Below are 23,280 nucleotides of genomic sequence, written 5' to 3'. Positions count from 1 at the left end.
TGAAGGGTCTATCCAACAAGAAGACCTAACAATCATGAATATTTATGCCGCTAATGTGGGAGCTGCCAAGTATATCAATCAATTAACAACCAAAGTAAAGACATACCTAGATAATAATACATTAATAGGAGGAGACTTCAACATGGCACTTTCAGCAAATGACAGATATCCTCAGCACAACATCTCCAAAGAAACCAGAGCCTTAAATGACACACTGGACCAGATGGATTTCACAGATATATACAGAACTTTCCATCCAAACACAAGTGAATACACATTCTTCTCAAGTGCATATAGAACTTTCTCCAGAATAGACCACTGGTTCACAAATTAGGTCTCAAGCGATACCAAAAGATTGGGATTGTCCCCTGCATATTTTCAGACCACAATGCTTTGAAACTAGAACTCAATCACAAGAAGAAAATTGGAAGAATGTAAAACACATGGAGGTTAAAGAGAAACCTACTAAAAGATGAATGGGTTAACCAGAAAATTAGAGAAGAATTTTAAAAATTCATGGAATTAGTGAAAATTAAAATACGACAGTTCAAAAATCTTTGGGATACAGCAAAAGCAGTTCTTAGAGAGAAACACATCGCAATACAAGCCTCCCTCAAAAAATTGGAAAAAACTCAAATACACAAGCTAACCTCACAGCCAAAGGAACTGGAGAAAGAACAGGAAATAAAACCTACACCAGGCAGAAAGGAGAGTTAATAAAGATTGGGGCAGAACTCAATGAAATAGAGACCAGAGGAACTGTAGAACAGATCAACAAAACCAGGAGTTGGTTTTTTGAAAGAATTATTAAGATAGATAAACCATTAGCTAGCCTTGTTAAAAAAAAGAGAGAGAGAGAGAGAAAGACTCAATAAAATCACGAATGAAAGAGGAGACATCACTACCAATACCAAGGAAATACAAAAGATTTTTAAAATGTATTATGAGCAGCTACATGCCAATAAATTAGGCAGTCTAGAAGAAATGGACACATTTCTGGAAAAAACACAAATTACCAAAACTGGAACAGGAAAGAATTGGAAACCTGGAAAGGCCAATCACCAGGGAGGAAATTGAAGCAGTCATCAAAAACCTCCCAAGATACAAAAGTCCAGGGCCAAATGGCTTTCCAGGGGAATTCTACCAAACGTTTAAAGAAGAAACAATATCTATTCTACTAAAGCTGTTCTGAAAGATAGAAAGGGGCGGAATACTTCCAAACTCATTTTATGAGGCATCATAAGCATCCTCATAGCAATCCTTAAAGACCCCACCAAAAAGGAGAAATATAGACCAATATCCCTGATGAACACAGATGCAAAAATTCTCAACAAGATCCTAGCCAATAGGATCCAACAGTACATTAAGAAAATTATTCACCATGACCAAGTGAGATTTATCCCTGGGATGCAAGGTTGGTTCAACACTCATAAAGCAATCAACGTGATAGATCATATCAACAAGGGAAAAAACAAGAACCATATGATCCTCTCAATAGATGCAGAGAAAGCATTTGATAAAATACAGCATCCATTCCTGACCAAAACTCTTTAGAGTGTAGGGATAGAGGGAACATTCCTCAGCATCTTAAATGCCATTTATGAAAAGCCCACAGCAAATATCATTCTCAATGGGTAAACACTTTCCCCTAAGAGAGCCTTTCCCCTAAGATCAGGAACATGACAGGGATGTTCACTCTCATCACCGCTATTCAACATAGTACTAGAAGTCCTAGCCTCAACAATTAGACAAGAAAAAGAAATAAAGGGCCTTCAAATTGGCAAAGAAGAAGTCAAACTCTCCCTCTCCACAGATGACATGATACTGTACATAGAAAACCCAAAATACTATATCCCAAGATTGCTAGAACTCATACAGCAATTTGGCAGTGTGGCAGGATACAAAATCAATGCCCAGAAATGGGTGGGCATTACTATACACTAACAATGAGACTGAGGAAAGAGAAAGAGAGGGAATAAATCCCATTTACAACTGCACCAAAAGCATAAGATACCGTGGGATAAACCTAACCAAAGAGGTAAAGGATCTATACCCTAAAAACTATAGAACACTTTTGAAAGAAATTGAGGAAGACACAAAGAGATGGAAAAACATTCCATGCTCATGGATTGGAAGAATTAATATTGTGAAAATGTCTGTACTACCCAGGGCACTTTGCACATTCATTGCAATTCCTATCAAAATGCCATGGACTTTCTTCAGAGAGTTGTCACAAATCATCTTAAGATTTGTGTGGAGTCAGAAAAGTCCTGAAATAGCCAGGGGAATATTGAAAAATAAAACCAGAGCCAGGGACATCACAATGATGGATTTCAAATTCAACTACAAAACTGTGACCATCAAGACAGTATAGTCCTAGCATTAAAACAGACACAGAGGCCAATGGAAGAGAATAGCAAACCCAGAAATGTGCCCTCAACTCTATGGTCAACTAATAATCGACAAAGCAGGAGAGACTATCCACTGGAAAAAGGACAGTCTCTTCAATAAATGGTGCTGGGAAAATTGGACAGCCTCATGCAGAAGAATGAAACTACACAACTCACTTACACTATACACAGAGATAAACTCAAAACGATGAAAGATCTAAATGTGAGACAAGAATCCATTAAATAAAAAAAATTAAAAAAAGAATCTATCAAATCCTAGAGGAGAACACAGCAACACCCCTTTTGAACTTGGCCACAGCAACTTCTTGCAAGATACATCTATCAAGGCAAGGGAAACCTATGCAAAAATGAACTATTAGGACTTAATCAAGATAAGAAGCTTCTGTTTTTTACAGCAAAAGAAACAGTCAAGAAAACTAAAAGACAACCTACAGAATGGGAGAAGATATTTGCAAATAACATATCAGATAAAGGGCTAGTTTCCAAGATCTATAAAAAACTTATTAAACTCAACACCCAAGAAACAAACAATCCAATCATGAAATGGGCAAAAGACATGAACAGAAATCTCACAGAGGGAGACATAGACATGGCCAACAAGCACATGAGAAAATACTCTGGATCACTTGTCATCAGGGAAATACAAATCCAAACCACAATGAGATACCACCTCACACCAGTGAGAATGGGGAAAATTAACAAGGCAGGAAACCACAAATGTTGGAGAGGATGTGGAGAAAGGGGAACCCTCTTGCACTGTTGGTGGGAATATGAACTGGTGCAACCACTCTGGAAAACTGTGTGGAGGTTCCTCAAAGAGTTAAAAATAGATCTGCCCTACCACGCAGCAATTACCCTGCTGGGGATTTACCCCAAAGATACAGATGTAGTGAAAAACTGAGACACCAGCACCCCAATGTTTATAGCAGCAATGTCCACAATAGCCAAACTGTGGAGGGAGCCTCGGTGTCCATCGAAAGATGAATGGATAGAAGATGTGATCTATATATACAATGGAATATTACTCAGCCATTAGAAACAAGGAATACCCACCATTTGCTTCAACGTGGATGGAACTGCAATGTATTTTGCTGAGTGAAGTAAGTCAGTCGGAGAAGGATAATCATTATACGGTTTCACTCATACAGAGAATATAAAAAATAGTGAAAGGGATTATAGGGGAAGGAGAGAAAATGAGTGGGAAAAGTCAGAGAGGGCAACAAAACATGAGACTCCTAAATCTGGGAAATGACCATGGGGTAGGGGACAGGTAAGTGGGCGGGGGGATGGGTTGACCGGGTGTCGGGCACTGAGGGGGGCATATGATGGGATGAGCATTGGTTGTTATAGTATATGTTGGCAAATTGAACTCCAATAAATATATACATAAACAAATGAAAAGGAAAAAAAATGTTGACTTATTACTACTAATTTTTTCAGAGTTCCCTGCACCATGGGCCATCTTCCTCTAGAGGCCCAGCATTTGTGATCTGCACATCAAGGCTGTGTCATGGGACCTCAAGCCAACATCATGGTATGACTCCCTTTGAGTGCCATGTTCCACCTCTTCCCATATACTAGCCAGGAATTCATCTTCCATGCTCCAGAAAGGTGCACAGAATGTCAGGTGAAGGCAGTAGCAGGATTGGCAACAAATGGGGTGGAATTCTAGAAGTCCAGGGAGGGAAAGGAAACAAAAATTTCCACATTGCTTTGTTTCTCTGATAGCTCGTGATGGAGCCCTTTGAACAATCTCTGCCTATTGGCCACCCTGCTTACACACCCCTAATGACAAGAACCCATACTTTTCTGAGAAGACTGACTCAACCTTTGGTCAGTGCTGATTTTGTCTTACTAAACTCAAATCTACTTTCTCTATGATGACAGCCCCCTTCTCCTGTTTTACCCTGGGAGGTTACAACAGATCATGTATGTATTGGCAACTGTGTGTTGGCTGTCCAGGGCAGGGTGGGGATGTGTTCCAGATTGATCTACTCGGGCCATGGTGGGGACGTGTTTCAGACTGATCTACCTAGTACCAGCCCCCGGGGGCTCTTTTCTGCCAACCCCATACTCTCTTGCTCCTACTTATGCTTCCTTCATGTAAAATGGACAAATTATTCATAGCTCATCATAGTACTTGACATATAAGTACTCAATGAATATTTATGGAATGAGTAGATGAATCAATGAACTTTGTTCAGTTTTGTGCCCTTTTTCTACCCCATTACCTTCTCCATGCCAGCCCAGTGATCAATCATATCACTAGCAAAGTTAAACTTGGGAGGGACCTCCTGGTGACCCCACCGCAGGGATGCCAGTTGCTTGGTATGGAGGTGGACAGTACGACTAGAGATCTGGGTCCTCCATAGGATACAGAGACCCTGGAGTTTCCGCAGCCAATACATGGTCAGATCTGTGAAGCAAAAAGGTCACAGTGGTGAATCTTTCTGGCATAGACTGCTCTAGTCAGCTGCTTAATGAGATTCATCGCAACCTTACAGGCTTCTTCCAGAAAAGATTTTGTGTTGTTTATGAGTAAATTGGCACTCAGCATTCAGTTCTGTTTCCCTCTGGTGTGCCATTCTCCAAAAGCACAATACCCAGTCCAAATCCTGCCTCTTTAACCCATCTGATAATTCTATAAACATCTAATTTCATGCAATAAATACCTCTGTGTTTAAAATAGTGTGGTGTGGTAGAATGAATTTTTTTCCCAACAATTGCCTGTTCCCTACAGTAGGATTTCATGTCCCCATTCATTTTTATATGACTTGCACAGTGCATGCTGGGAAAGAGATTGTATCTACCTCTCATTGACTTTGGCTTATTCATGGGATGTGCTTTGGTCAATGAGATGTGAGTAGATGAGACTGTGCAGCTGGTCAGGAACTCTTGCATTTCTGTTTTCTATTATAAGAATAGCATATCCCAGTAGCATATCTGGATGATAGCGCATGTGGAGCTGAGATGAAACCTAACAGCCACAGCTAACACACAAGCCCATGAAAAAGAAAATATGTATGAGTATAAGCTCCTAGATGTTTGTTACTGCAGTAAATACTGACTAATACAGGTAGCATCTATTTCCTTCAACTGAATCTTGACTGAGATAGCTCCTTTTTTCCAGGCATACCTCAAAGCAATAAAAAACTTTATTAATAGTATAAAGGATCTGTTATGTATCCTACTTATTAACAATAAGCAATTCTCTATGATCCATTAGTCTGTCAGGTGGTGATCTAAACCACCAATGGCTGGATCCATCCTTCATTGTCTAGGCAGCAGGAGCCAGAATGTTCAGGTCTCCGAACATTTGTGTCTCCTCTCCTATTTTCTACACAAACAAGTAAAGATATTTTACCAGCTCCTAGGTGGGAATATTTATTACCTTTGTACCTTCTGGTTCCTCTCTCTTTCCATGGGTGTCTCTTGCTCATTCTTCTGGCCTCACCTCCTCAGGCAGGCTTCCTTCCCTGACTACTATGCAATTCTCACCCCCTTTGACTGTCCTTCTCCCAGCCACTCCAGTCCTTCTCTTTGCTATGCTTAAGATACTTTTCCTTTGCCCAGTGCTGCCTCCTCACTAAGACTTGGCCCTTTCAAGGTCCCTAGTGTTGCAGATTGCATTTTCCTGGGGATTTTTACTCTCCTCCCTATCCCTGACATCTAGAGATCATTTAGTGACCCATTAGATCACCATTACTGACAATGGTGCTCACCTGCAAAGTCCTTTGGGAAGTTTCTCCACGGATCTCTTGGTCCACCCTCCTCCTGAGCAGACAGCTCCTGGAATCCCCACAGTCTTCATGGAGAGCACAGCTAATCATTAACTATGGATAACCCAAGACTTAGTTGGGGTGATGGCAGTCCTCCTGCTGTGCTTATGCAATGCACAACCCCAGAGCTTGGGGATCAGCAAGGACAGTACTTTTTTTATATATAAATTAATTTTTTATTGGTGTTCAATTTACCAACATACAGAATAACACCCAGTGCTCATCCCGTCAAGTGTCCCCCTCAGTGCCCGCCACCCACTCACCCCCACCCCCTCCCTCCTCCCCTTCCACCACCCCTAGCTCGTTTCCCAGAGTTAGGAGTCTTTATGTTCTGTCTCCCTTTCTGATATTTCCCACATATTTCCTCTCCCTTCCCTTACATTCCCTTTCACTATTATTTATATTCCCCAAATGAATGAGAACATACACTGTTTGTCCTTCTCCGATCCAGGGGACAAAGAGCAGATTTATGCCCAGGACTGACAGCAAGTTCTAGCTCCAACCAGGAAGAGAGAAACAGAGTTCCCATGGGCTTGATGTACTTTCTTTCACCTCCTTTCTTCACTTTCTCTTTTGATGATTCTGACGCATCTCCTTTGTCCACACTCACTCCATACATGCTCTCACCCAATATGGTAGCTTGAACCCCAACTTCCTCGCTGATGACACTCACACATGTCTCCAGCCTGGATCTCTCTGTTGCATCCCAATCTGCTTGACTTCTTCTCTTGGATATCTATCATGCATGTCAAACATACTTTGCCCAAATATTAAGAGAACTTAATATTCTCTGTCTCTGCAAATTATCCCACTCAACCTGCTGTCCTGTCCAACTCAATTAGTATTAGCTCTTCTGTAGCTCTGTTTGAGTCATTGGGTCAGAAAAACAAAGACCTTCCCAGGTCATTGAGGGGATAAGATGAAAACCCTGAGTGGAACAATACTTCCTTAAGGTCACACAGTAAGTCAATCTCAGACTCAGGCCTAGAACACTAACTTCCCAGTAGAATGGATCTCACTTGCCCACACTGCTGACTGGCAGTGGATCCTCAGACCCCAAGGTAAGAGCTGAAAAGCAGGGATGCCTGGGTGACTCAGCAGTTGAGCACCTGCCTTCAGCCCAGGGAGTGATACTGGAGTCCTGGGATCGAGTTCCGCATTGGGCTCCTTGTGGGGAGCCTGCTTCTCTCTCTGCCTCTCTCTCTCTCTCTGTGTCTGTCATGAATAAATAAATACAAATCTTAAAGAAAAAAAGCTGAAAAGCAGAGGGCTCTCAGCCTCTGAGACAAGCTGTTTTCCAGAAACACTCACCAAAGAGAAAAATTTTGCAGTTGAATAAGGGATTTTTGACATTACAGGTCACCACAGATCCCATGTCCTCCCAGATGGAAAAAGTGCCCCAATGCACACAGATTGCCTGTCGGCTCTCACTCTAGCTATTCCTCACCCCAAAGATCCACTCTTCAAGAGTTAGTCTGTTGGGAAGCTGACCAGCCATGGTTAATACACTAAAAGCACCCCCATGACCAGCAGGGATTGGGGCTCCCTAAATGCAGAGGTCTCTGTTGGAGACATGAACTTTGGAAATGGAGATTCACAAGCCAGGGACAAAATAAGGGTGCCAGTTACTTGGCAATGAAGGCACGGTGACAGAGACCCACATCAGAAGACTTTTGAGGAAGCCAGAGGGCTTACAGACTGTAGAAGCCAGGATCCAAGGTGGGAGTCTGGGGAGACACACTTAGACAGGATACTAGAAGCAATTTGGTTCCTTTTTATGCTTTTCTCTGGGCAACCTAGAAACAGCATGGCTTGAAAAACCTGCTTATGTTGAGCAGCAGTCCTGTCCTGGGAAGAATTCCTCAGCTACCCTGGGAAAATTCATAGGCTTCTACCAACCACCTAGCCCCTCGGTCCCTGAAGGTATCTGTCCTTTCTTAAATATCCCTGAAATAAGTAGTGCTAAATACCTCAGAATCACACAGTCATAAGTCTCTTAATTCTCTGCCAAGAAGTTCTCCCTAGTGTCTGCCCTAAATGCCTCTTGCTGTTGCTATTCTGTGCCCTCTTGTCACCTACCTACAATGGGGCTTCAGAGTACCGGGAACAGGAAATCACCTGGACAACTCTCTCCCTTCTGTCCAGTGATTTCTTTTATCTTGATCACTTTGCCACAGAGGGGAGGGAAAACAGGACCCCAGCACATAGAAGCCTAAATCCTGCAGAATTAGGTAACAAGTTGCTGTCCCTTTCTAAGACTCTGTTAAAGGACTTTAAGAAATAGTTGTATCTACTTGGGAAATGGAGATGATATTTTCTGAAGGAATTTGGTGGCATGAAATAAGAAGTTACCTCCTGCACATTTCTTCTCCCTTCCCTTATATTCCCTTTCACTATTATTCATATTCCCCAAATGGATGAGAAGAAATGTGTGGGAAATATCAGAAAGGGGGACAGAACATAAAGACTCCTAACTCTGGGAAATGAACTAGGGGTGGTGGAAGGGGAGGAGGGCGGGGGGTGGGGGTGAATGTGTGACGGGCACTGAGGGGGACACTTGACGGGATGAGCACTGGGTGTTATTCTGTATGTTGTTAAATTGAACACCAATAAAAATTAATTTATTAAAAAAAAAAGAAGAAGTTACCTCCTGGTGGGTTCCTAGGAATCTCAGGCTCTCTCCTGGTCTAGGAGGAGTCCCGGAGGATCAGCTATTCTTCCTGTTGTGTTCTTTATTGGGTGCCTACTAGAGACATCCAAGCTGTTTACCTCTGCCTCATTTACTTCCCTGTCCTGGGGAGGGGCTACTGATTTTACCCCATCCCATCCATTTCTGCACAGCGCTAGTCTCCTTGCCTTACATATCTGTCTTCTGATGTCTGGATTTGTGCTTTCTCCTGCACCAGTAACCCCCTCTTCCCTGTATAAATACCCTCAGGTTCTTTAGCTCCAGTGTTTAGCTACCTCTTTATCCATTACTATACAGTACAGCTATATAGAAGCTATAGAAGTTCATGAGGACCAATAACCCAAAGTCTATTTGGATTTGAATTTGGCTTCCTCTGGTACTGAGCTGTGTGCTTTTAAAGTTGTTACTCCTGTCCCAAATCTCAGTCTTCTCATTTGAAAATGGGAGATGGTCCTAGGAGACCATTTAGACATGTGAGGATTAAACTTGATAGTAGGCATCAAGCTGTTTAGGATACTTCTCGTAGGGGGCACTAGAAACTGCTCATCTCAGCTGCTTCTGGAGAGAGGAAGTAGTTGGACTTTGAAACAGATCAAAGTGGGCTTTTCTATTAAGTCACTCCAATTAAATTTTTATTTATGAAAGAGGACTTCAACCACCTACCTCCACTTTAACCTCCAACTGTACCTTCTAATGTTTAAATTCTTCTTTCCAGCTTACTTTTTAACTCAGGCAAAAGACCTTGTGGTCAAAGTATCCCCTGACTCAACTGAAACTACTCCCTCAAGCACTCATAAGGACTGCCCTGGTTTAGCAGGACCCGCAGGACTGACTCCAAGGCAATGATCCACCTGACCTTTACCTCCCCCTTGCCCAAACCCACCGACCTTTGACCCACATTTTCCATATTTAAGCCTGGAAATATTTTCCACACTTGGAGATGGCCTTTGAGATGATAGTCTGCTGTCTTCCTGGTGTTGGCCTCACTGAAATAAATTCTTTCACATTCACCACCACTCCTCTCTCTGCCTTTGGAATGTGTCAGCAGTGAGTGGCCAACACCAGTGGTCTGTTTGAGACCCTTGGGGCCAGGAGCTCTTGTACCCCTTAATCTCAGCTACATGTACTTGTTCAAAAAGAAATTAAAAGTTTTTACTTAAAAAATGCATTCTCATATAGTAAAACATTCAGCAAATTATAGCAAGACTAGAATGGGAGACTTGGAGAATAGGCTCTGGACTCCACACACCTGGGATTCACTGACCATTCCTATTGATCACCTACATGCAGCAGATCTGGGGAATGAGGAGTGTGGTTCTGGAATTGTAATTAGGATCCCACAGGTGGAAGGAAGCTCAAGAAAAAGTAATTTATCCTCTTAGAAATAGGGGCAAAAGAACCAACAGATCTGGTTGGTTTAGAAGTTCTGGAGCCCAGTACCCCTAGATAAGCCATGGAATATCATCTCCCCTGGAAATAGCTGGTTTTGCCAATTAGTCAACAGATACTTATTGACTGCTGCTCTCAGCTGGACACAAAGGTGACTGAAACAGATCTCTCCCAGTTTAGAGGCGAGATAGCTACTAACACAGAAGACGATTATGTTCATTTTAGATGCTGCTAAGGTTAGGTCACAGGTCAAATTATGTCAAACCTCTTCTCAGTACTCACCATTGAATTCCAGTTTCATACCCAAGTGTTCACCACATTATCCAAGTTCCTGCATGGTCTTCACACAGGCTCCTGTCCTCTCTGGCTTGATGTTCTGTCCATTTACCGTGCCCTCCCAGACCCACTGGCACACCCTGCCTCAGTATTATTGCACCTGCTGTTTCTCCTCAGCCCACTCTCTCCCAGGTATCTATAGATAACCCTCTCTCCTCCTTCAAATCTTTGCCAAAGATTTTTCTCACCTTCTCAGTGAAGCTAACCTTCACCACCTACTTCAAACGGCAATCTGTCTCTGAAGTGGTTCTCCCTCCCCCACCCTTATGCAGTATTACTTTTTCTGGAATACTCATCACTTTTTAACATATTATAAAATTTACTTATTCATTATTTATTGCCTCTGTCTCCTCCCATTAGAATATAAAATGCATGAGGAAGGAGATCTTTGCCTGTTTTGGAAGTGATTTAGCTCGAGAACTTAGAACTGTATCTAGCATACAGTAGGTACTCAGGAAGTATTACAGTGAATGAGTAATGGCTACAAAGAAAAACACAGACTGCAGGTGTATGAAAAAAAAAACCCACACCCTGAGTGAGTCTGGGCTGCAGAAGAAGAGCCATGTCTAAGCTGGATTTAAGTTTGGACTAAACATTTTAATGCCTGAAAACGAGGCATGAGAAGGAATAAAAAGATAAGGGATCTGTCCAAGGGTATACAGTCCTTTAGGTGAAGAAGAGAGAGAGTGGACATAGCGGGTCTGAATATCAGTGGCTTGCAGGAAAAAAACACAAAGGTATTGTCGACTATAGGCCATCAATCCCAGCCTACTCAGTATCTCCATTATTTCTGCCACCAAATGGTTAAGTAGGGTAAACTGGGATCCCCAAAAAGATCCCTAAAATGGATGGCAGGGAAAGATTTGCAAGTGACTTAAAAGCTGAGCCTTAGTACCATTGAGACCTCAGGCCCACAAGGCAAAGTGGGTGAACAAAGGGAACACTTCCTTACCCTACACACAAAAATAAATTAAAATAAATTAAAGACCTAAAGCCTGAAACCTGAAGCCATAAAAATCCTAGAAGAGAAAACAGGTAGTAACCTCTTTGATATCAGCTGTTGCAACTTTTTTCTACATATGTCACTCAAGGCAAGGGAAACAAAATCAAAAGTAACCTATTGGGATTACATCAAAATAAAAAGCTTCTGGACAGCAAAGGAAAAAATCAATGAAACTAAAAAAGAACCTACTGAATGGGAGAAGATATTTGTGAATGACATGTCCAAAAAAGGGTTATTATCAAAAACACATAAAGGACTTTTAAAAATCAATACCTAAAATCAAATAATCCAATTGAAAATAGGCAGAAGACATGAGCAGATGTTTCTCCAAAGAAGACACCTAGTGGCCAACAGACACATGAAAAGATTCTCATCATCACTTACCATCAGGGAAATACAAATCAAAACTACAATGAGATATCCCTCACACCTGTCAGAATGGCTAAAATCAACAACACAAGAAAGAGCAGGTGTTGGCAAGGATGTGGAGAAAAAGGAAGCGGAACCCTCCTGGACTGTTGGTGGGAAAGCAAATTGGTGCAGCCACTATGGAAACAAGTATGAAGTTTCCTCAAAAAATTAAAAATAGGGGGCAGCTCCAGTGGTGCAGTGGTTTAGTGCCACCTGCAGCCGGGGATGTGATCCTGGAGACCTCGGATCCAGTCCCATGTCGGGCTCCCTGCATAGAGCCTCCTTCTCCCTCTGCCTGTGTCTCTGACTCTCTCTGTCTCTGAATAAATAAATATAATCTTTTAAAAGAAATAAAAAACAGGACTACCTTAGGCACCAACAATTGCACTACTGGGTATTACCTAAAGAATAAAACAACACTAATTCAAAGGGATACATGCACCCCTATGTTTATAGCTTCATTATTTACAATAGCCAAGATGTGGAAGCAGCCCAAGTGTCCACAGCTAGATGAATGGATAAAGAGGATGTGGGGTGTGTGTGTATGCTTTACTCTTTTATATATATAAAAAGGATGAATTTTGCCATTTGCAATGACATAGATAGAGCCAGATGAAATGGTAAGTGAAATAAGTCAATCAGAGAAAGACCAATACCACATGATTTCACTTAGATGTGGACTTTAAGAAACAAGCCAAAGAAGTAAAGGAAAAAAGAGAGGGGTGGGAGAGAGATAAACTGAGAAACACATTCTTTTTTATATGTATATTTTTATTTTTTTATTTTATTTTTTTGTAATAATAAATTTATTTTTTATTGGTGTTCAATTTGCCAACATACAGAGTAACACCCAGTGCTCATCCCGTCAAGTGCCCCCCCTCAGTGCCTGCCACCCAGTCATCCCCACCCCCCGCCCTCCTCCCCGTCCACCACCCCTAGTTCATTTCCCAGAGTTAGGAGTCTTCCATGTTCTGTCTCCCTTTCTGATATTTCCTACTCATTTCTTCTCCCTTCCCCTCTATTCCCTTTCACTATTATTTATATTCCCCAAATAAATGAGACCATATAATGTTTTTCCTTCTCCGATTGACTTATTTCACTCAGCATAATACCCTCCGGTTCCATCCACGTCGAAGCAAATGGTGGGTATTTGTCATTTCTAATGGCTGAGGAATATTCCATTGTATACATAAACTACATCTTCTTTATCCATTCATCTTTCGATGGACACCGAGGCTCCTTCCACAGTTTGGCTATTGTGGACATTGCTGCTAGAAACATCGGGGTGCAGGTGTCCCGGCTTTTCATTGCATCTGTATCTTTGGGGTAAATCCCCAGCAGGGCAATTGCTGCGTGGTAGGGCAGGTCTATTTTTAACTCTTTGAGGAATCTCCACACAGTTTTCCAGAGTGGCTGCACCAGTTCACATTCCCACCAACAGTGCAAGAGGGTTCCCTTTTCTCCACATCCTCTCCAACACTTGTGGTTTCCTGCCTTGTACATTTTCCCCTTTCTCACTGGTGTGAGGTGGTATCTCATTGTGGTTTTGATTTGCATTTCCCTGATGGCAAGTGATGCAGAGCATTTTCTCATGTGCTTGTTGGTCATGTCTATGTCTTCTTCTGTGAGATTTCTGTTCATGTCTTTTGCGCATTTCATGATTGGATTGTTTGTTTCTTTGCTGTTGTGTTTAATAAGTTCTTTATAGATCTTGGAAACTAGCCCTTTATCTGATATGTCATTTTCAAATATCTTCTCCCATTCTGTAGGTTGTCTTTTAGCTTTGTTGACTGTATCCTTTGCTATGTAAAAGCTTCTTATCTTGATGAAGTCCCAATAGTTCTTTTTTGCTTTTGTTTTTCTTGCCTTCATGGATGTATCTTGCAAGAAGTTACTGTGGCCAAGGTCAAAAAGGGTGTTGCCTGTGTTCTCCTCTAGGATTTTGATGGAATCTTGTCTCACATTTAAATTGGAATTCGATTTGCCAACATATAGTATAACACCCAGTGCTTACCCCGTCAAGTGCCCCCCTCCATGCCCAAAACCCAGGCATCCCATCCCCTCGCCCATCTCCCCTTCCACACTACCCCTTGTTCATTTCTCAGAGTTGGGAGTCTGTCATGTTTTGTCACTCTCTGATTTTTCCCACTCATTTTCTCTCCTTTCCCCTATAATCCCTTTCACTATTTGAGAAACACATTCCTAACTACAGAGAACAAACTGATGGTCACCAGAAGGGAGGTGGGGGTGGGGTCGGATAGTGAAGCTGGTGATGGGCATTAAGGAGTGCACTTGTGGTGATGAACACCGGTTGTCGTATGCAAGTGTTGAATCACTATATTGTACACCTAAAATGAATACAACACTAAAAAGGAAAAGGAATGGGGTAAAGAGTGTGAGAAGGAGGAAGAGATGGGAAGAGGTTTGACATAATTTGACCTGTGACCTAACCTTAGCAGCATCTAAAATGAACATAATCGTCTTCTGTGTTAGTAGCTATCTCGCCTCTAAACTGGGAGAGATCTGTTTCAGTCACCTTTGTGTCCAGCTGAGAGCAGCAGTCAATAAGTATCTGTTGACTAATTGGCAAAACCAGCTATTTCCAGGGGAGATGATATTCCATGGCTTATCTAGGGGTACTGGGCTCCAGAACTTCTAAACCAACCAGATCTGTTGGTTCTTTTGCCCCTATTTCTAAGAGGATAAATTACTTTTTCTTGAGCTTCCTTCCACCTGTGGGATCCTAATTACAATTCCAGAACCACACTCCTCATTCCCCAGATCTGCTGCATGTAGGTGATCAATAGGAATGGTCAGTGAATCCCAGGTGTGTGGAGTCCAGAGCCTATTCTCCAAGTCTCCCATTCTAGTCTTGCTATAATTTGCTGAATGTTTTACTATATGAGAATGCATTTTTTAAGTAAAAACTTTTAATTTCTTTTTGAACAAGTACATGTAGCTGAGATTAAGGGGTACAAGAGCTCCTGGCCCCAAGGGTCTCAAACAGACCACTGGTGTTGGCCACTCACTGCTGACACATTCCAAAGGCAGAGAGAGGAGTGGTGGTGAATGTGAAAGAATTTATTTCAGTGAGGCCAACACCAGGAAGACAGCAGACTATCATCTCAAAGGCCATCTCCAAGTGTGGAAAATATTTCCAGGCTTAAATATGGAAAATGTGGGTCAAAGGTCGGTGGGTTTGGGCAAGGGGGAGGTAAAGGTCAGGTGGATCATTGCCTTGGAGTCAGTCCTGCGGGTCCTGCTAAACCAGGGCAGTCCTTATGAGTGCTTGAGGGAGTAGTTTCAGTTGAGTCAGGGGATACTTTGACCACAAGGTCTTTTGCCTGAGTTAAAAAGTAAGCTGGAAAGAAGAATTTAAACATTAGAAGGTACAGTTGGAGGTTAAAGTGGAGGTAGGTGGTTGAAGTCCTCTTTCATAAATAAAAATTTAATTGGAGTGACTTAATAGAAAAGCCCACTTTGATCTGTTTCAAAGTCCAACTACTTCCTCTCTCCAGAAGCAGCTGAGATGAGCAGTTTCTAGTGCCCCCTACGAGAAGTATCCTAAACAGCTTGATGCCTACTATCAAGTTTAATCCTCACATGTCTAAATGGTCTCCTAGGACCATCTCCCATTTTCAAATGAGAAGACTGAGATTTGGGACAGGAGTAACAACTTTAAAAGCACACAGCTCAGTACCAGAGGAAGCCAAATTCAAATCCAAATAGACTTTGGGTTATTGGTCCTCATGAACTTCTATAGCTTCTATATAGCTGCATCTGAGTCTGAGTCTGAGAGAAAGCAGCAATGTAACCACAGTGACGGCAGGGGCCACTTCTCCTGGGGTGGCATTTCCTCCAAGGCTCTGGCTTTCAATGTCCTGACATTTTAGGGGGCTCATTAGGAATTCCAGCAGTGTCTGATGCATGACTCCAAACCCCAGCCCAAGAGCACTAATGAACTGGCAAAGTCAGACCTATTGGGTCTGGGGTGAATCACCAAAGCCCTCTGAATTCCCACCTTTAACATAAAGCGAATTTACCCAGCCTAGGAATGCCAAAAAAAAAAAAAAAAAAAAACAAAAAACTAAAGACTTAGAGAACAAGTAAATCACTTTGATAAGTTTTTGTTTTTGTTTTCATTTAAGGGCTATTGAAACTTTAAGAGGATCATTTCTTTGCCATAAACCTTCAGTGGCTCCCTTGTATTCTTTGAAGGCTAAAATTCTGAAACCCAGCTGTCCTGAACTGCAAATTGCTTAACCTCCTCATTCTCCCTATAAAATGAGAATGTTATCAGTACTTGTTCAATAAGAGAGTTGAGAATTAAATAATATTTAGAACTGTATCTGGACATAACTGGTGCTGAGTGTGAGCTTTTCTTAGAAATTCCCCCTCAGGGCCTATGCACACACTATATCTTTTGTTCAGAATGTTGGGCCCCAATCTCTTTACTTAGTTTACTTCCACTTTTCTTTCAATTCCAGTTCACCAGGTACTTCCTTATGGAAGGCTGTCCTGGTACCCTGAGCCTCCTGCAGTCTTGATCATTCCCCCCCATCTGTTTTCACTAAACTCTTCCTTCATGGCATTTATCATAGTTGTGCACTGTCTTACTCTTTGATAAATAACATCAACCCCCCCCCACTCAACTTTAACTCCACAAGAGTAGTGTCATGGACTGAATCATGTCCTTCCAAATTCATATGCTGAAGTCCTAATCCCCAGTACCGCAAAATATGGTTGTATTTGGAGATGGGGCCTTTAAAGAGGTGATTAAGTTACAAGGAGTTCATCGGGCCCTCATCCAGTCTGACTGGTGTTTTTATAAGATGAGATCAGGACACAGACACATATAGAAGGAAGACCATGTGAGGACACAGGAGAAGACCACCACCTACAAACCAAGGAGAGAAGCCTCAGAGTTAAACTAACCCCACTGACACCTCAATCTTGGACTTCCAGCCCCCAGAACCGAGGAAATAAATTTCTGTTGGTAAAGCCACCCAGTCTGTGGTACTTTGTCATGGCAGCACAAACAGACTAATACAGGTACTGACTGGGTTGGCTTTTGCTTATCATTGTATTCCCAGAGCATGGCACTAAGTAGGTGCTCAATAAATATTGTTTGGTGGGTGAATGGAGGTCCTGAAGTTGGGTGAGCAGCACTGAAAATGATGGTGAGTTTCCATCTGCTTCATCGCCACGTGGCTGGTCTCAGAGGCCCAGAGTCACCTCTTCCTGTTTCTGCTCCTGGGGTGTAACTTCAGGTCCTAGTGTCTTTCCTGGGCACAACATAATACACTAATTTTTGAGGAATGTTGTGTTGGAGGCAGAATGTGGTTTGGGGAGATTGTTTCTTTAAAATAATTTTTTCATTACAGTAGTTATACATGCTCACTGTGGAGGCTTGGAAAATAGAGAAATGTAGAAGAAAGGAGAAAATAAGCATCCATATTGCTTTTAACATCTGTATTTCCTTTCAGGCTTTTCCCCATAGTTTTCCCTTTACCTTTCAAAGTTGTGGTTCTCCACTACACATATATTATTTTTATTTTGATTTAAAATGAATTTAGCTCAAGTTTGCCCCAAGACATATATTTTTTTAAAGATTTTATTTATTTGTTTTTGAGAGACACAGAGAGAGGTGGGGGGGAGGCAGAGACACAGGCAGAGGGAGAAGCAGGCTCCATGCAGGGAACCTGACGTGGGACTCAATCCCGGGTCTCCAGGATCACACCCTGGGCTGAAGGCAGCACAAACTCCTGATCCACCCAGGGTGCCCCAAGACATATTTTTAAATGTCACATAATATGTTACTAAGTTAATTTACTACAATTTAGTTAATCACTGTCCTATGGACATTGGTCCCCCCCACCTTTTTTACAGTTTTAAATAATGCTCCAGTAAATATCCTTGAATTCATTTTTTGTAGTGATTGCCAAAGATGGAATTTCTGAGCTAAAAGGTAGAACCAATTTTTCATGGCCCTGGATATAATTACCAAATGGCTTTATCAAAAGGGTCAAGAGGTTACACCCCCACTGGCAGTGAATAAGAACACAGTGAATGAAATCATGTACTGACGTTATGGTGACCTGACCTTCAGGATGCCAGCTGGAGTAAGACCAGTGCAGTGGGCAGTTGCTGAAGATGCCTTCAGACAGGGGAGGGGGAAGTCAAGCCATCAAACATATGCTAGACTGGCAAGGACTGTGCACTCTGGGTTAGTGACATTCTTCTGCTCTCTTCTGGGGTCCTCCAATGATTCTGGAGATGCCCATTTGGAACTGAAAGCCTTTTGATGTCTGAAGGGTTGAAAGGATGATGCACCAAACAAGGACTAACCAGTGATCCGACCAGTTCCTCTTAGAAGCTTCAGAGGCTTATGGGGCTTTTCGGGGGGTGCCTCTCATCTCCCCCCACTCTTGTCTTCTCAATATATTCCTTTGGATCTTTCCAGAAGTTGTCTTGGGCAGTTCTGAAACAAAGGCCATCTAGTGACCATAAAACAAAAACATTTTGAAATCTCATTTCCTAGAAACATGTTTAACTTGAAAGTTATTACCCTCTACCACTTTATTGGAAAGCTTCCCAGATTTATAGTTTTCTCTAAATGGCAATGACCAAAAAACGGATAGAGCCTGGGGCACATGACCTTGGCCTATGTGATCCAGCACCACCCTGCCCCCCTCCAATCTGGTTTACATCAATTCTTAGAGTAGGAACAAAATGTGGTTTGTGGCAGGGCCAGTGAGGAAACGGAGAAAAGGCTGAAGGAGTAGCTCGGTTATTTGTGCCTTCATCCACCCCCCTCCCCCGGCACCATGTACTTGGCCCTGAGTGAGAGCCATGTAGTGTGTGCTCAGGTGATTTCTCAGTTCATCAAGTCCTAGAAGCCCTTCCTGGGGTGCTCACCTTCCTGGGGTATTTGTATGGAGCTGTCTCCATTTTCACGTGCTCCTGGAGCTCCTGAGTTAGTTTCTTAGGATCTTGAGAGGAGTAAGCTGGAGAAAGGACTATAAATGCCTTTACCACCTACCAGAAGAAAACAAAAAACCCTCAAAACTTCCGTAACAATATTTTTCTCCTTAACCTAGCCTTGTGAATAAGTGCTCACATTTGCCAGCCAAGCATGAAAATCCTACCAGTGCCTTGGGCTCAGCCAGCAAAATGGGCAACACCAGATTTTTTCCTATTGCCTCCATTCCAGGACCAACTATTAGATGCACTGGCTTTTGGAATGATCCTAGGATCCTACCTATTTCCCAAACTGCTCCTCTTTCCTGAAATAACAGGGTGAGCAGCCAATGAGCTTCTCTTCTGATGCAAAAACTTTGGAGAAAGGATCCTCATAAATTCCTCAGGGTGCATTACTTCCAGTCTTTCTAACCAGAAAGATAGCTGGCAGAGGCTTGGATAGGCAGGATTGGGAATAATGCAGACCACTTCCAAGGGGTGGTGAGTCTTTCTGAGTCTGCATTGCAACCAGCAAACATTTTGCTCACCTCTTCTGTGCAAGATGTCCCAAGGGACATTCTGAACCTTGGTTGTTTCTGCCTTAGCCTTTCTTTGCAGGCTGCCTCCCACCAAGGAGGAGGAGTCTTGAACTCAGGCACAACAGAACATGGTTTCTGACAGGAATGGAAGAGTCCAAAGGCCAATAGGTTGCTTACACACCCAAGCATATAGCTCTCTCAACAACATTCTGTTAGGTAGGGGTTCACCATCCTTGCATGCTTCCCAAAGATGGGCATCTCACTACATTTCATGTTCAGACAGATCTGGTTATTATGAAACACTCTCTCTGTTAAAGCTACTAAACATTTATTGAGTACTTTCTATGTGCCAGGCTCTATTCTGAGTACTATATGCAGATTAACAGCACACACAGCCATCTGTCACAGCCCTAGCTAATTTGTCATATACAAAACTAGGTATTGTTTTCCAGGTGTGATTTCTCTAGCACATACATGGGGCTCCCACCTCTCTTATTCTAAATCATTGGCCTCAAAGTTTAATGGGCATCAGAAACACTTGGACAAGGGCCTCTGGTCAAAATGAAGAAGCCTTGGTCTGCATCCTCAATCACTCTGATTGAGGCTAACCTGAGGTCTAGAAATATGTATTTTAAACAAGAATCCCAGTGATGCAGCCACCAGTAGTCCAGGGTCCAGACCTTGAGAACCACTTCACTGGCCCTTGTGCTTCTGAAAACACAGCTTGATGCTTTACTAACTTTCATAAGGTAACTACACTATACTGTAGGATTATGTTGGATTTATAGCCAGTAAAAAGCACATAGGTCTCCCTATGAGCTTAATTTTTCCCATTCTATCTATTCCTCTGGGACCCATGGGAAGGAATTTGCATTTCGCATGAGAAAGCTCAGCTTATTAAATTCAGCCCATCTTTCTGATATATCAGGGTCACTTTGGATACTTATCCTGTCATCCCTTAAGTTGGATATTCCTCCCAGTTTAGAACTATCAGCAGCCATGTCTGGTGTGCTTGCTATATACTCATCTGCAAATGGGAAAGGACTCTTTATTGGCCAGGATGGATAATAGAGCCTGCACCCACTGCCAAGATCTTCTGTCCAACAGTCCATCTCTTTTGGACTCAGTTCTGTGTCCACTTGACATGAAAGTGTTGGTATTTCCTCACTGTGTTCCTCTCTAGAGTATGTATCTAAAGACATGAGGGTAATGCTTAACCAAAAGGAATGTGTGCCTCATGGTGGTATTTCAGACTTTGTAGTACCTGGGTAGAGTGAGATATGGGATAATCTGGGTCTTTCAGCTTACTCTGCTTGGTGCTAACAGGTACAGAACCAGGAGGCAATGTTCTGGGCTGGACTAGTTACCTCCCCTCTGATGGGGTCTGGGCTGCTGACCACAGCAGCTTCCAGGACAGCAGGGTGTTCAGCAAGGGCATTTTCCACTTCAACAGGCCCAATCCGGTAGCTGGAAGAGAAAAACAAACTCTTCCAAGTGACCTCCCCTCCCCCAGGAGGCTTCAAAGGGAGAAGGACAGAGTAGACAACTTGACCTTGAAGAATTGATCACATCGTCATTTCTTCCTGTGAACCAAAAGTAGCCATCTTTGTCCTTGTAGGCTTGGTCTCCTGTGATGTAAAAGTCCCCTCGTTCTGATGCCTTTGTCTTCTCAGGATTGTCCTGGAAGATAAAGTAAGCCCATGAAAGGCCATCCTCACACATCAACTCAAGAAAGCTATAGTCCTCAAAGGCCCATACAGGAGGCTGGGGACCCCTAATTGGAAGTCCAGGAGTTCTCAAAGACCATCTGGGCCAGACTTTATCACTGGACAAAGAGCTGTAAAGCTGTGCATTTTCTCTCTTTTAAATGGAAGGAAATGCCAGGGGATGATTAAGGACAGCCACTCACTACCATCCCTTGGAAGGGTCCAAGGAAGCATAGTTAATGCAGGAGAGTGGACAAAGGCCATTGGCTCTGTTTTTTTTAGGATAAAAGAGCACACTGATACTCTCTGTGCTCAGAAATCACTGAAGGTAGAAAGTGAGCAGTTGGCCAAAAGGCAAGGGTAGAGGAAAGGGGAAAAATGAATCAAACTCTGATTCTCGCTTTCCTTCCACGTGGTTGTTAAGAACTCTGAAGCAAACAAATGGTGAATACAATTTGGAGAGGACTTGGGGGAGAATATGTAACGAATTTTCTCAACCTATAATGGCATCTAATTCAGCTGTAGAAATTGACAATGAAAGTGATAATTCTTCTGGTAGCAGCTTATTTAAGACTCAGTGTGTCCCTTACTCACCAAAACAGGGGCAAAGAAACCCTATTAGAAAGTTTGTTCATTCATCTGGAGGTGTTGAAGCAAGGGATTCATCTAGTGACTCCTCTTTTGAACCAAGACCACTGACTTTAAAAGCTATTTTTGAAAGATTCAAAAAAAAAAAAAGAAATGTAAAAAAGAGGAAATATAAGCCAAAAGGAAGACCAAGGGGAAGACCAAAAGGAAGAAAAACCACTAGACACTCCCAGATAAATAAGAAACAAGTTAAAGACAAAGGATCTGGGTTCCCATTTTTAGAATCTGAGAATGTAAAAAAGCCATACCATGGAGAAAGATTTTAACCTTTGAGCAAAAGGTGGCCTGAGGATTTTTCAACTACCTTGAAAAATTGAAGTATGAATACTATCTCAAGGAATCCTTGAAACAAATGAATGTTAGTGAAGATTTAGAAAGGGAAGATTTTGACAGTCGTAGATACAAATGCTTGGATGATGATGGATCTCTCTCTCCTATCGAAGAGTCAGAAACAGTGGAAGAGGCTGCAACAACTCTTGAACATGATGATGGATGTGATATCAAATTGGTGGACAATAATGATTTCATAGTAAGTTCTGAAATACCAAAGAAAATGAATCTGTATTTAGGACAAGAGGAATATACTGAAGAAGCTGCTTCGTCTAAAAAGAGAGCATCAAAATTCAAAAACATGGGACAGAGGATAGAATGGTCTGAAAAGGAAGAGATAGGAATATGAATATTAAGGCTTTTTCACTTGAAAACAGTGTCTGGACTTAAAGGATATTTGAGAACCAGGAAGATCATTTATCTATTGAGACCCTAAATGGGGCTCTAAAGAAATTGGACCTCAAAGATTACAGGACAGTGACAGCTATGGATTGAACAAAAGTTTGTTTTAAAAGTGCTATTTTTAAGATCATCACTCTGGCTTTGGTGGAACTATGGTGATTGGTGGCAGAAGGAATCACATGTCAAATATCTTAAATAAAAATTTATTAACTTTGTCAAAAATCTTAAATAAAAATTTATTAACTTTAAAAAAAAAACTCTGATTCTCAAAGCTCTCTAGAAGCTGCTAGAAGCAAACAAGAAGCAAATTACTGCTCTGTGCAACTATCTCGGTGCATCTCAAAACCATTATGCTGAGTAAATGAAACCAGATGGGGAGTTAAGATGGCAGATAATTAGTGGAACCCTAAGCTTGTCTCATCCCTTCAATACAGCTAGTTATTAAATCATTCTGAACACCTGAGACATCAATATGAGCTCTGAGAGAACAAAAGCTGCAAGCCTACAAGTAGAAAAGTGACTACCTTTTGGAAGGTAGGAGGTGCAGAGACATGAATTTGGAGAGATATAGCTGTGGATATGGCATTAGGGAGAGAGCCCGGGGGGGGGGTGGTGGAGACTACAGCAAAGTATTATAAACAGCAGAGCACAGAATTGGAACTTTTAGAGGTCTGCTA

General features: G+C 42.2%; 2 protein-coding genes and 1 pseudogene across 4 annotated transcripts in view; 1 reads left to right on the top strand and 2 right to left on the bottom strand.

The window, feature by feature from the left end:
* LOC129520089 (acyl-coenzyme A synthetase ACSM2A, mitochondrial-like) overlaps positions 1-6,267 on the bottom strand; it is a 35,090-nt gene extending 28,823 nt beyond the window's left edge. For both annotated transcript variants that reach the window (XM_055341045.1, XM_055341044.1), the window contains exons 1-2: positions 6,134-6,267; positions 4,643-4,827 (exon numbers count right to left, since the gene is read on the bottom strand). In XM_055341045.1, the coding sequence (XP_055197020.1) occupies positions 4,643-4,819 (177 nt within the window). In that variant the 5' untranslated portion in view covers positions 4,820-4,827; positions 6,134-6,267. The remainder of the gene's footprint in view (positions 1-4,642; positions 4,828-6,133) is intronic.
* Positions 6,268-17,621: 11,354 nt separating this feature from the next.
* ACSM5 (acyl-CoA synthetase medium chain family member 5) overlaps positions 17,622-23,280 on the bottom strand; it is a 256,139-nt gene continuing 250,480 nt past the window's right edge. For both annotated transcript variants that reach the window (XM_055341015.1, XM_055341016.1), the window contains 4 exons: positions 21,070-21,197; positions 20,885-20,984; positions 18,937-19,056; positions 17,622-18,515 (listed from right to left, as the gene is read on the bottom strand). In XM_055341015.1, the coding sequence (XP_055196990.1) occupies positions 18,405-18,515; positions 18,937-19,056; positions 20,885-20,984; positions 21,070-21,197 (459 nt within the window). In that variant the 3' untranslated portion in view covers positions 17,622-18,404. The remainder of the gene's footprint in view (positions 18,516-18,936; positions 19,057-20,884; positions 20,985-21,069; positions 21,198-23,280) is intronic.
* Positions 21,712-22,719, top strand: LOC129520077 (TATA box-binding protein-associated factor RNA polymerase I subunit D-like; annotated as a pseudogene).

Source organism: Nyctereutes procyonoides, unplaced genomic scaffold (assembly GCF_905146905.1).
Source record: "Nyctereutes procyonoides isolate TBG_1078 unplaced genomic scaffold, NYPRO_anot_genome, whole genome shotgun sequence".
NCBI classification, from domain to species: domain Eukaryota; kingdom Metazoa; phylum Chordata; class Mammalia; order Carnivora; family Canidae; genus Nyctereutes; species Nyctereutes procyonoides.
Note: the sequence above shows the minus strand (reverse complement) of the source record. Positions and strands in the feature narration are given on the sequence as shown.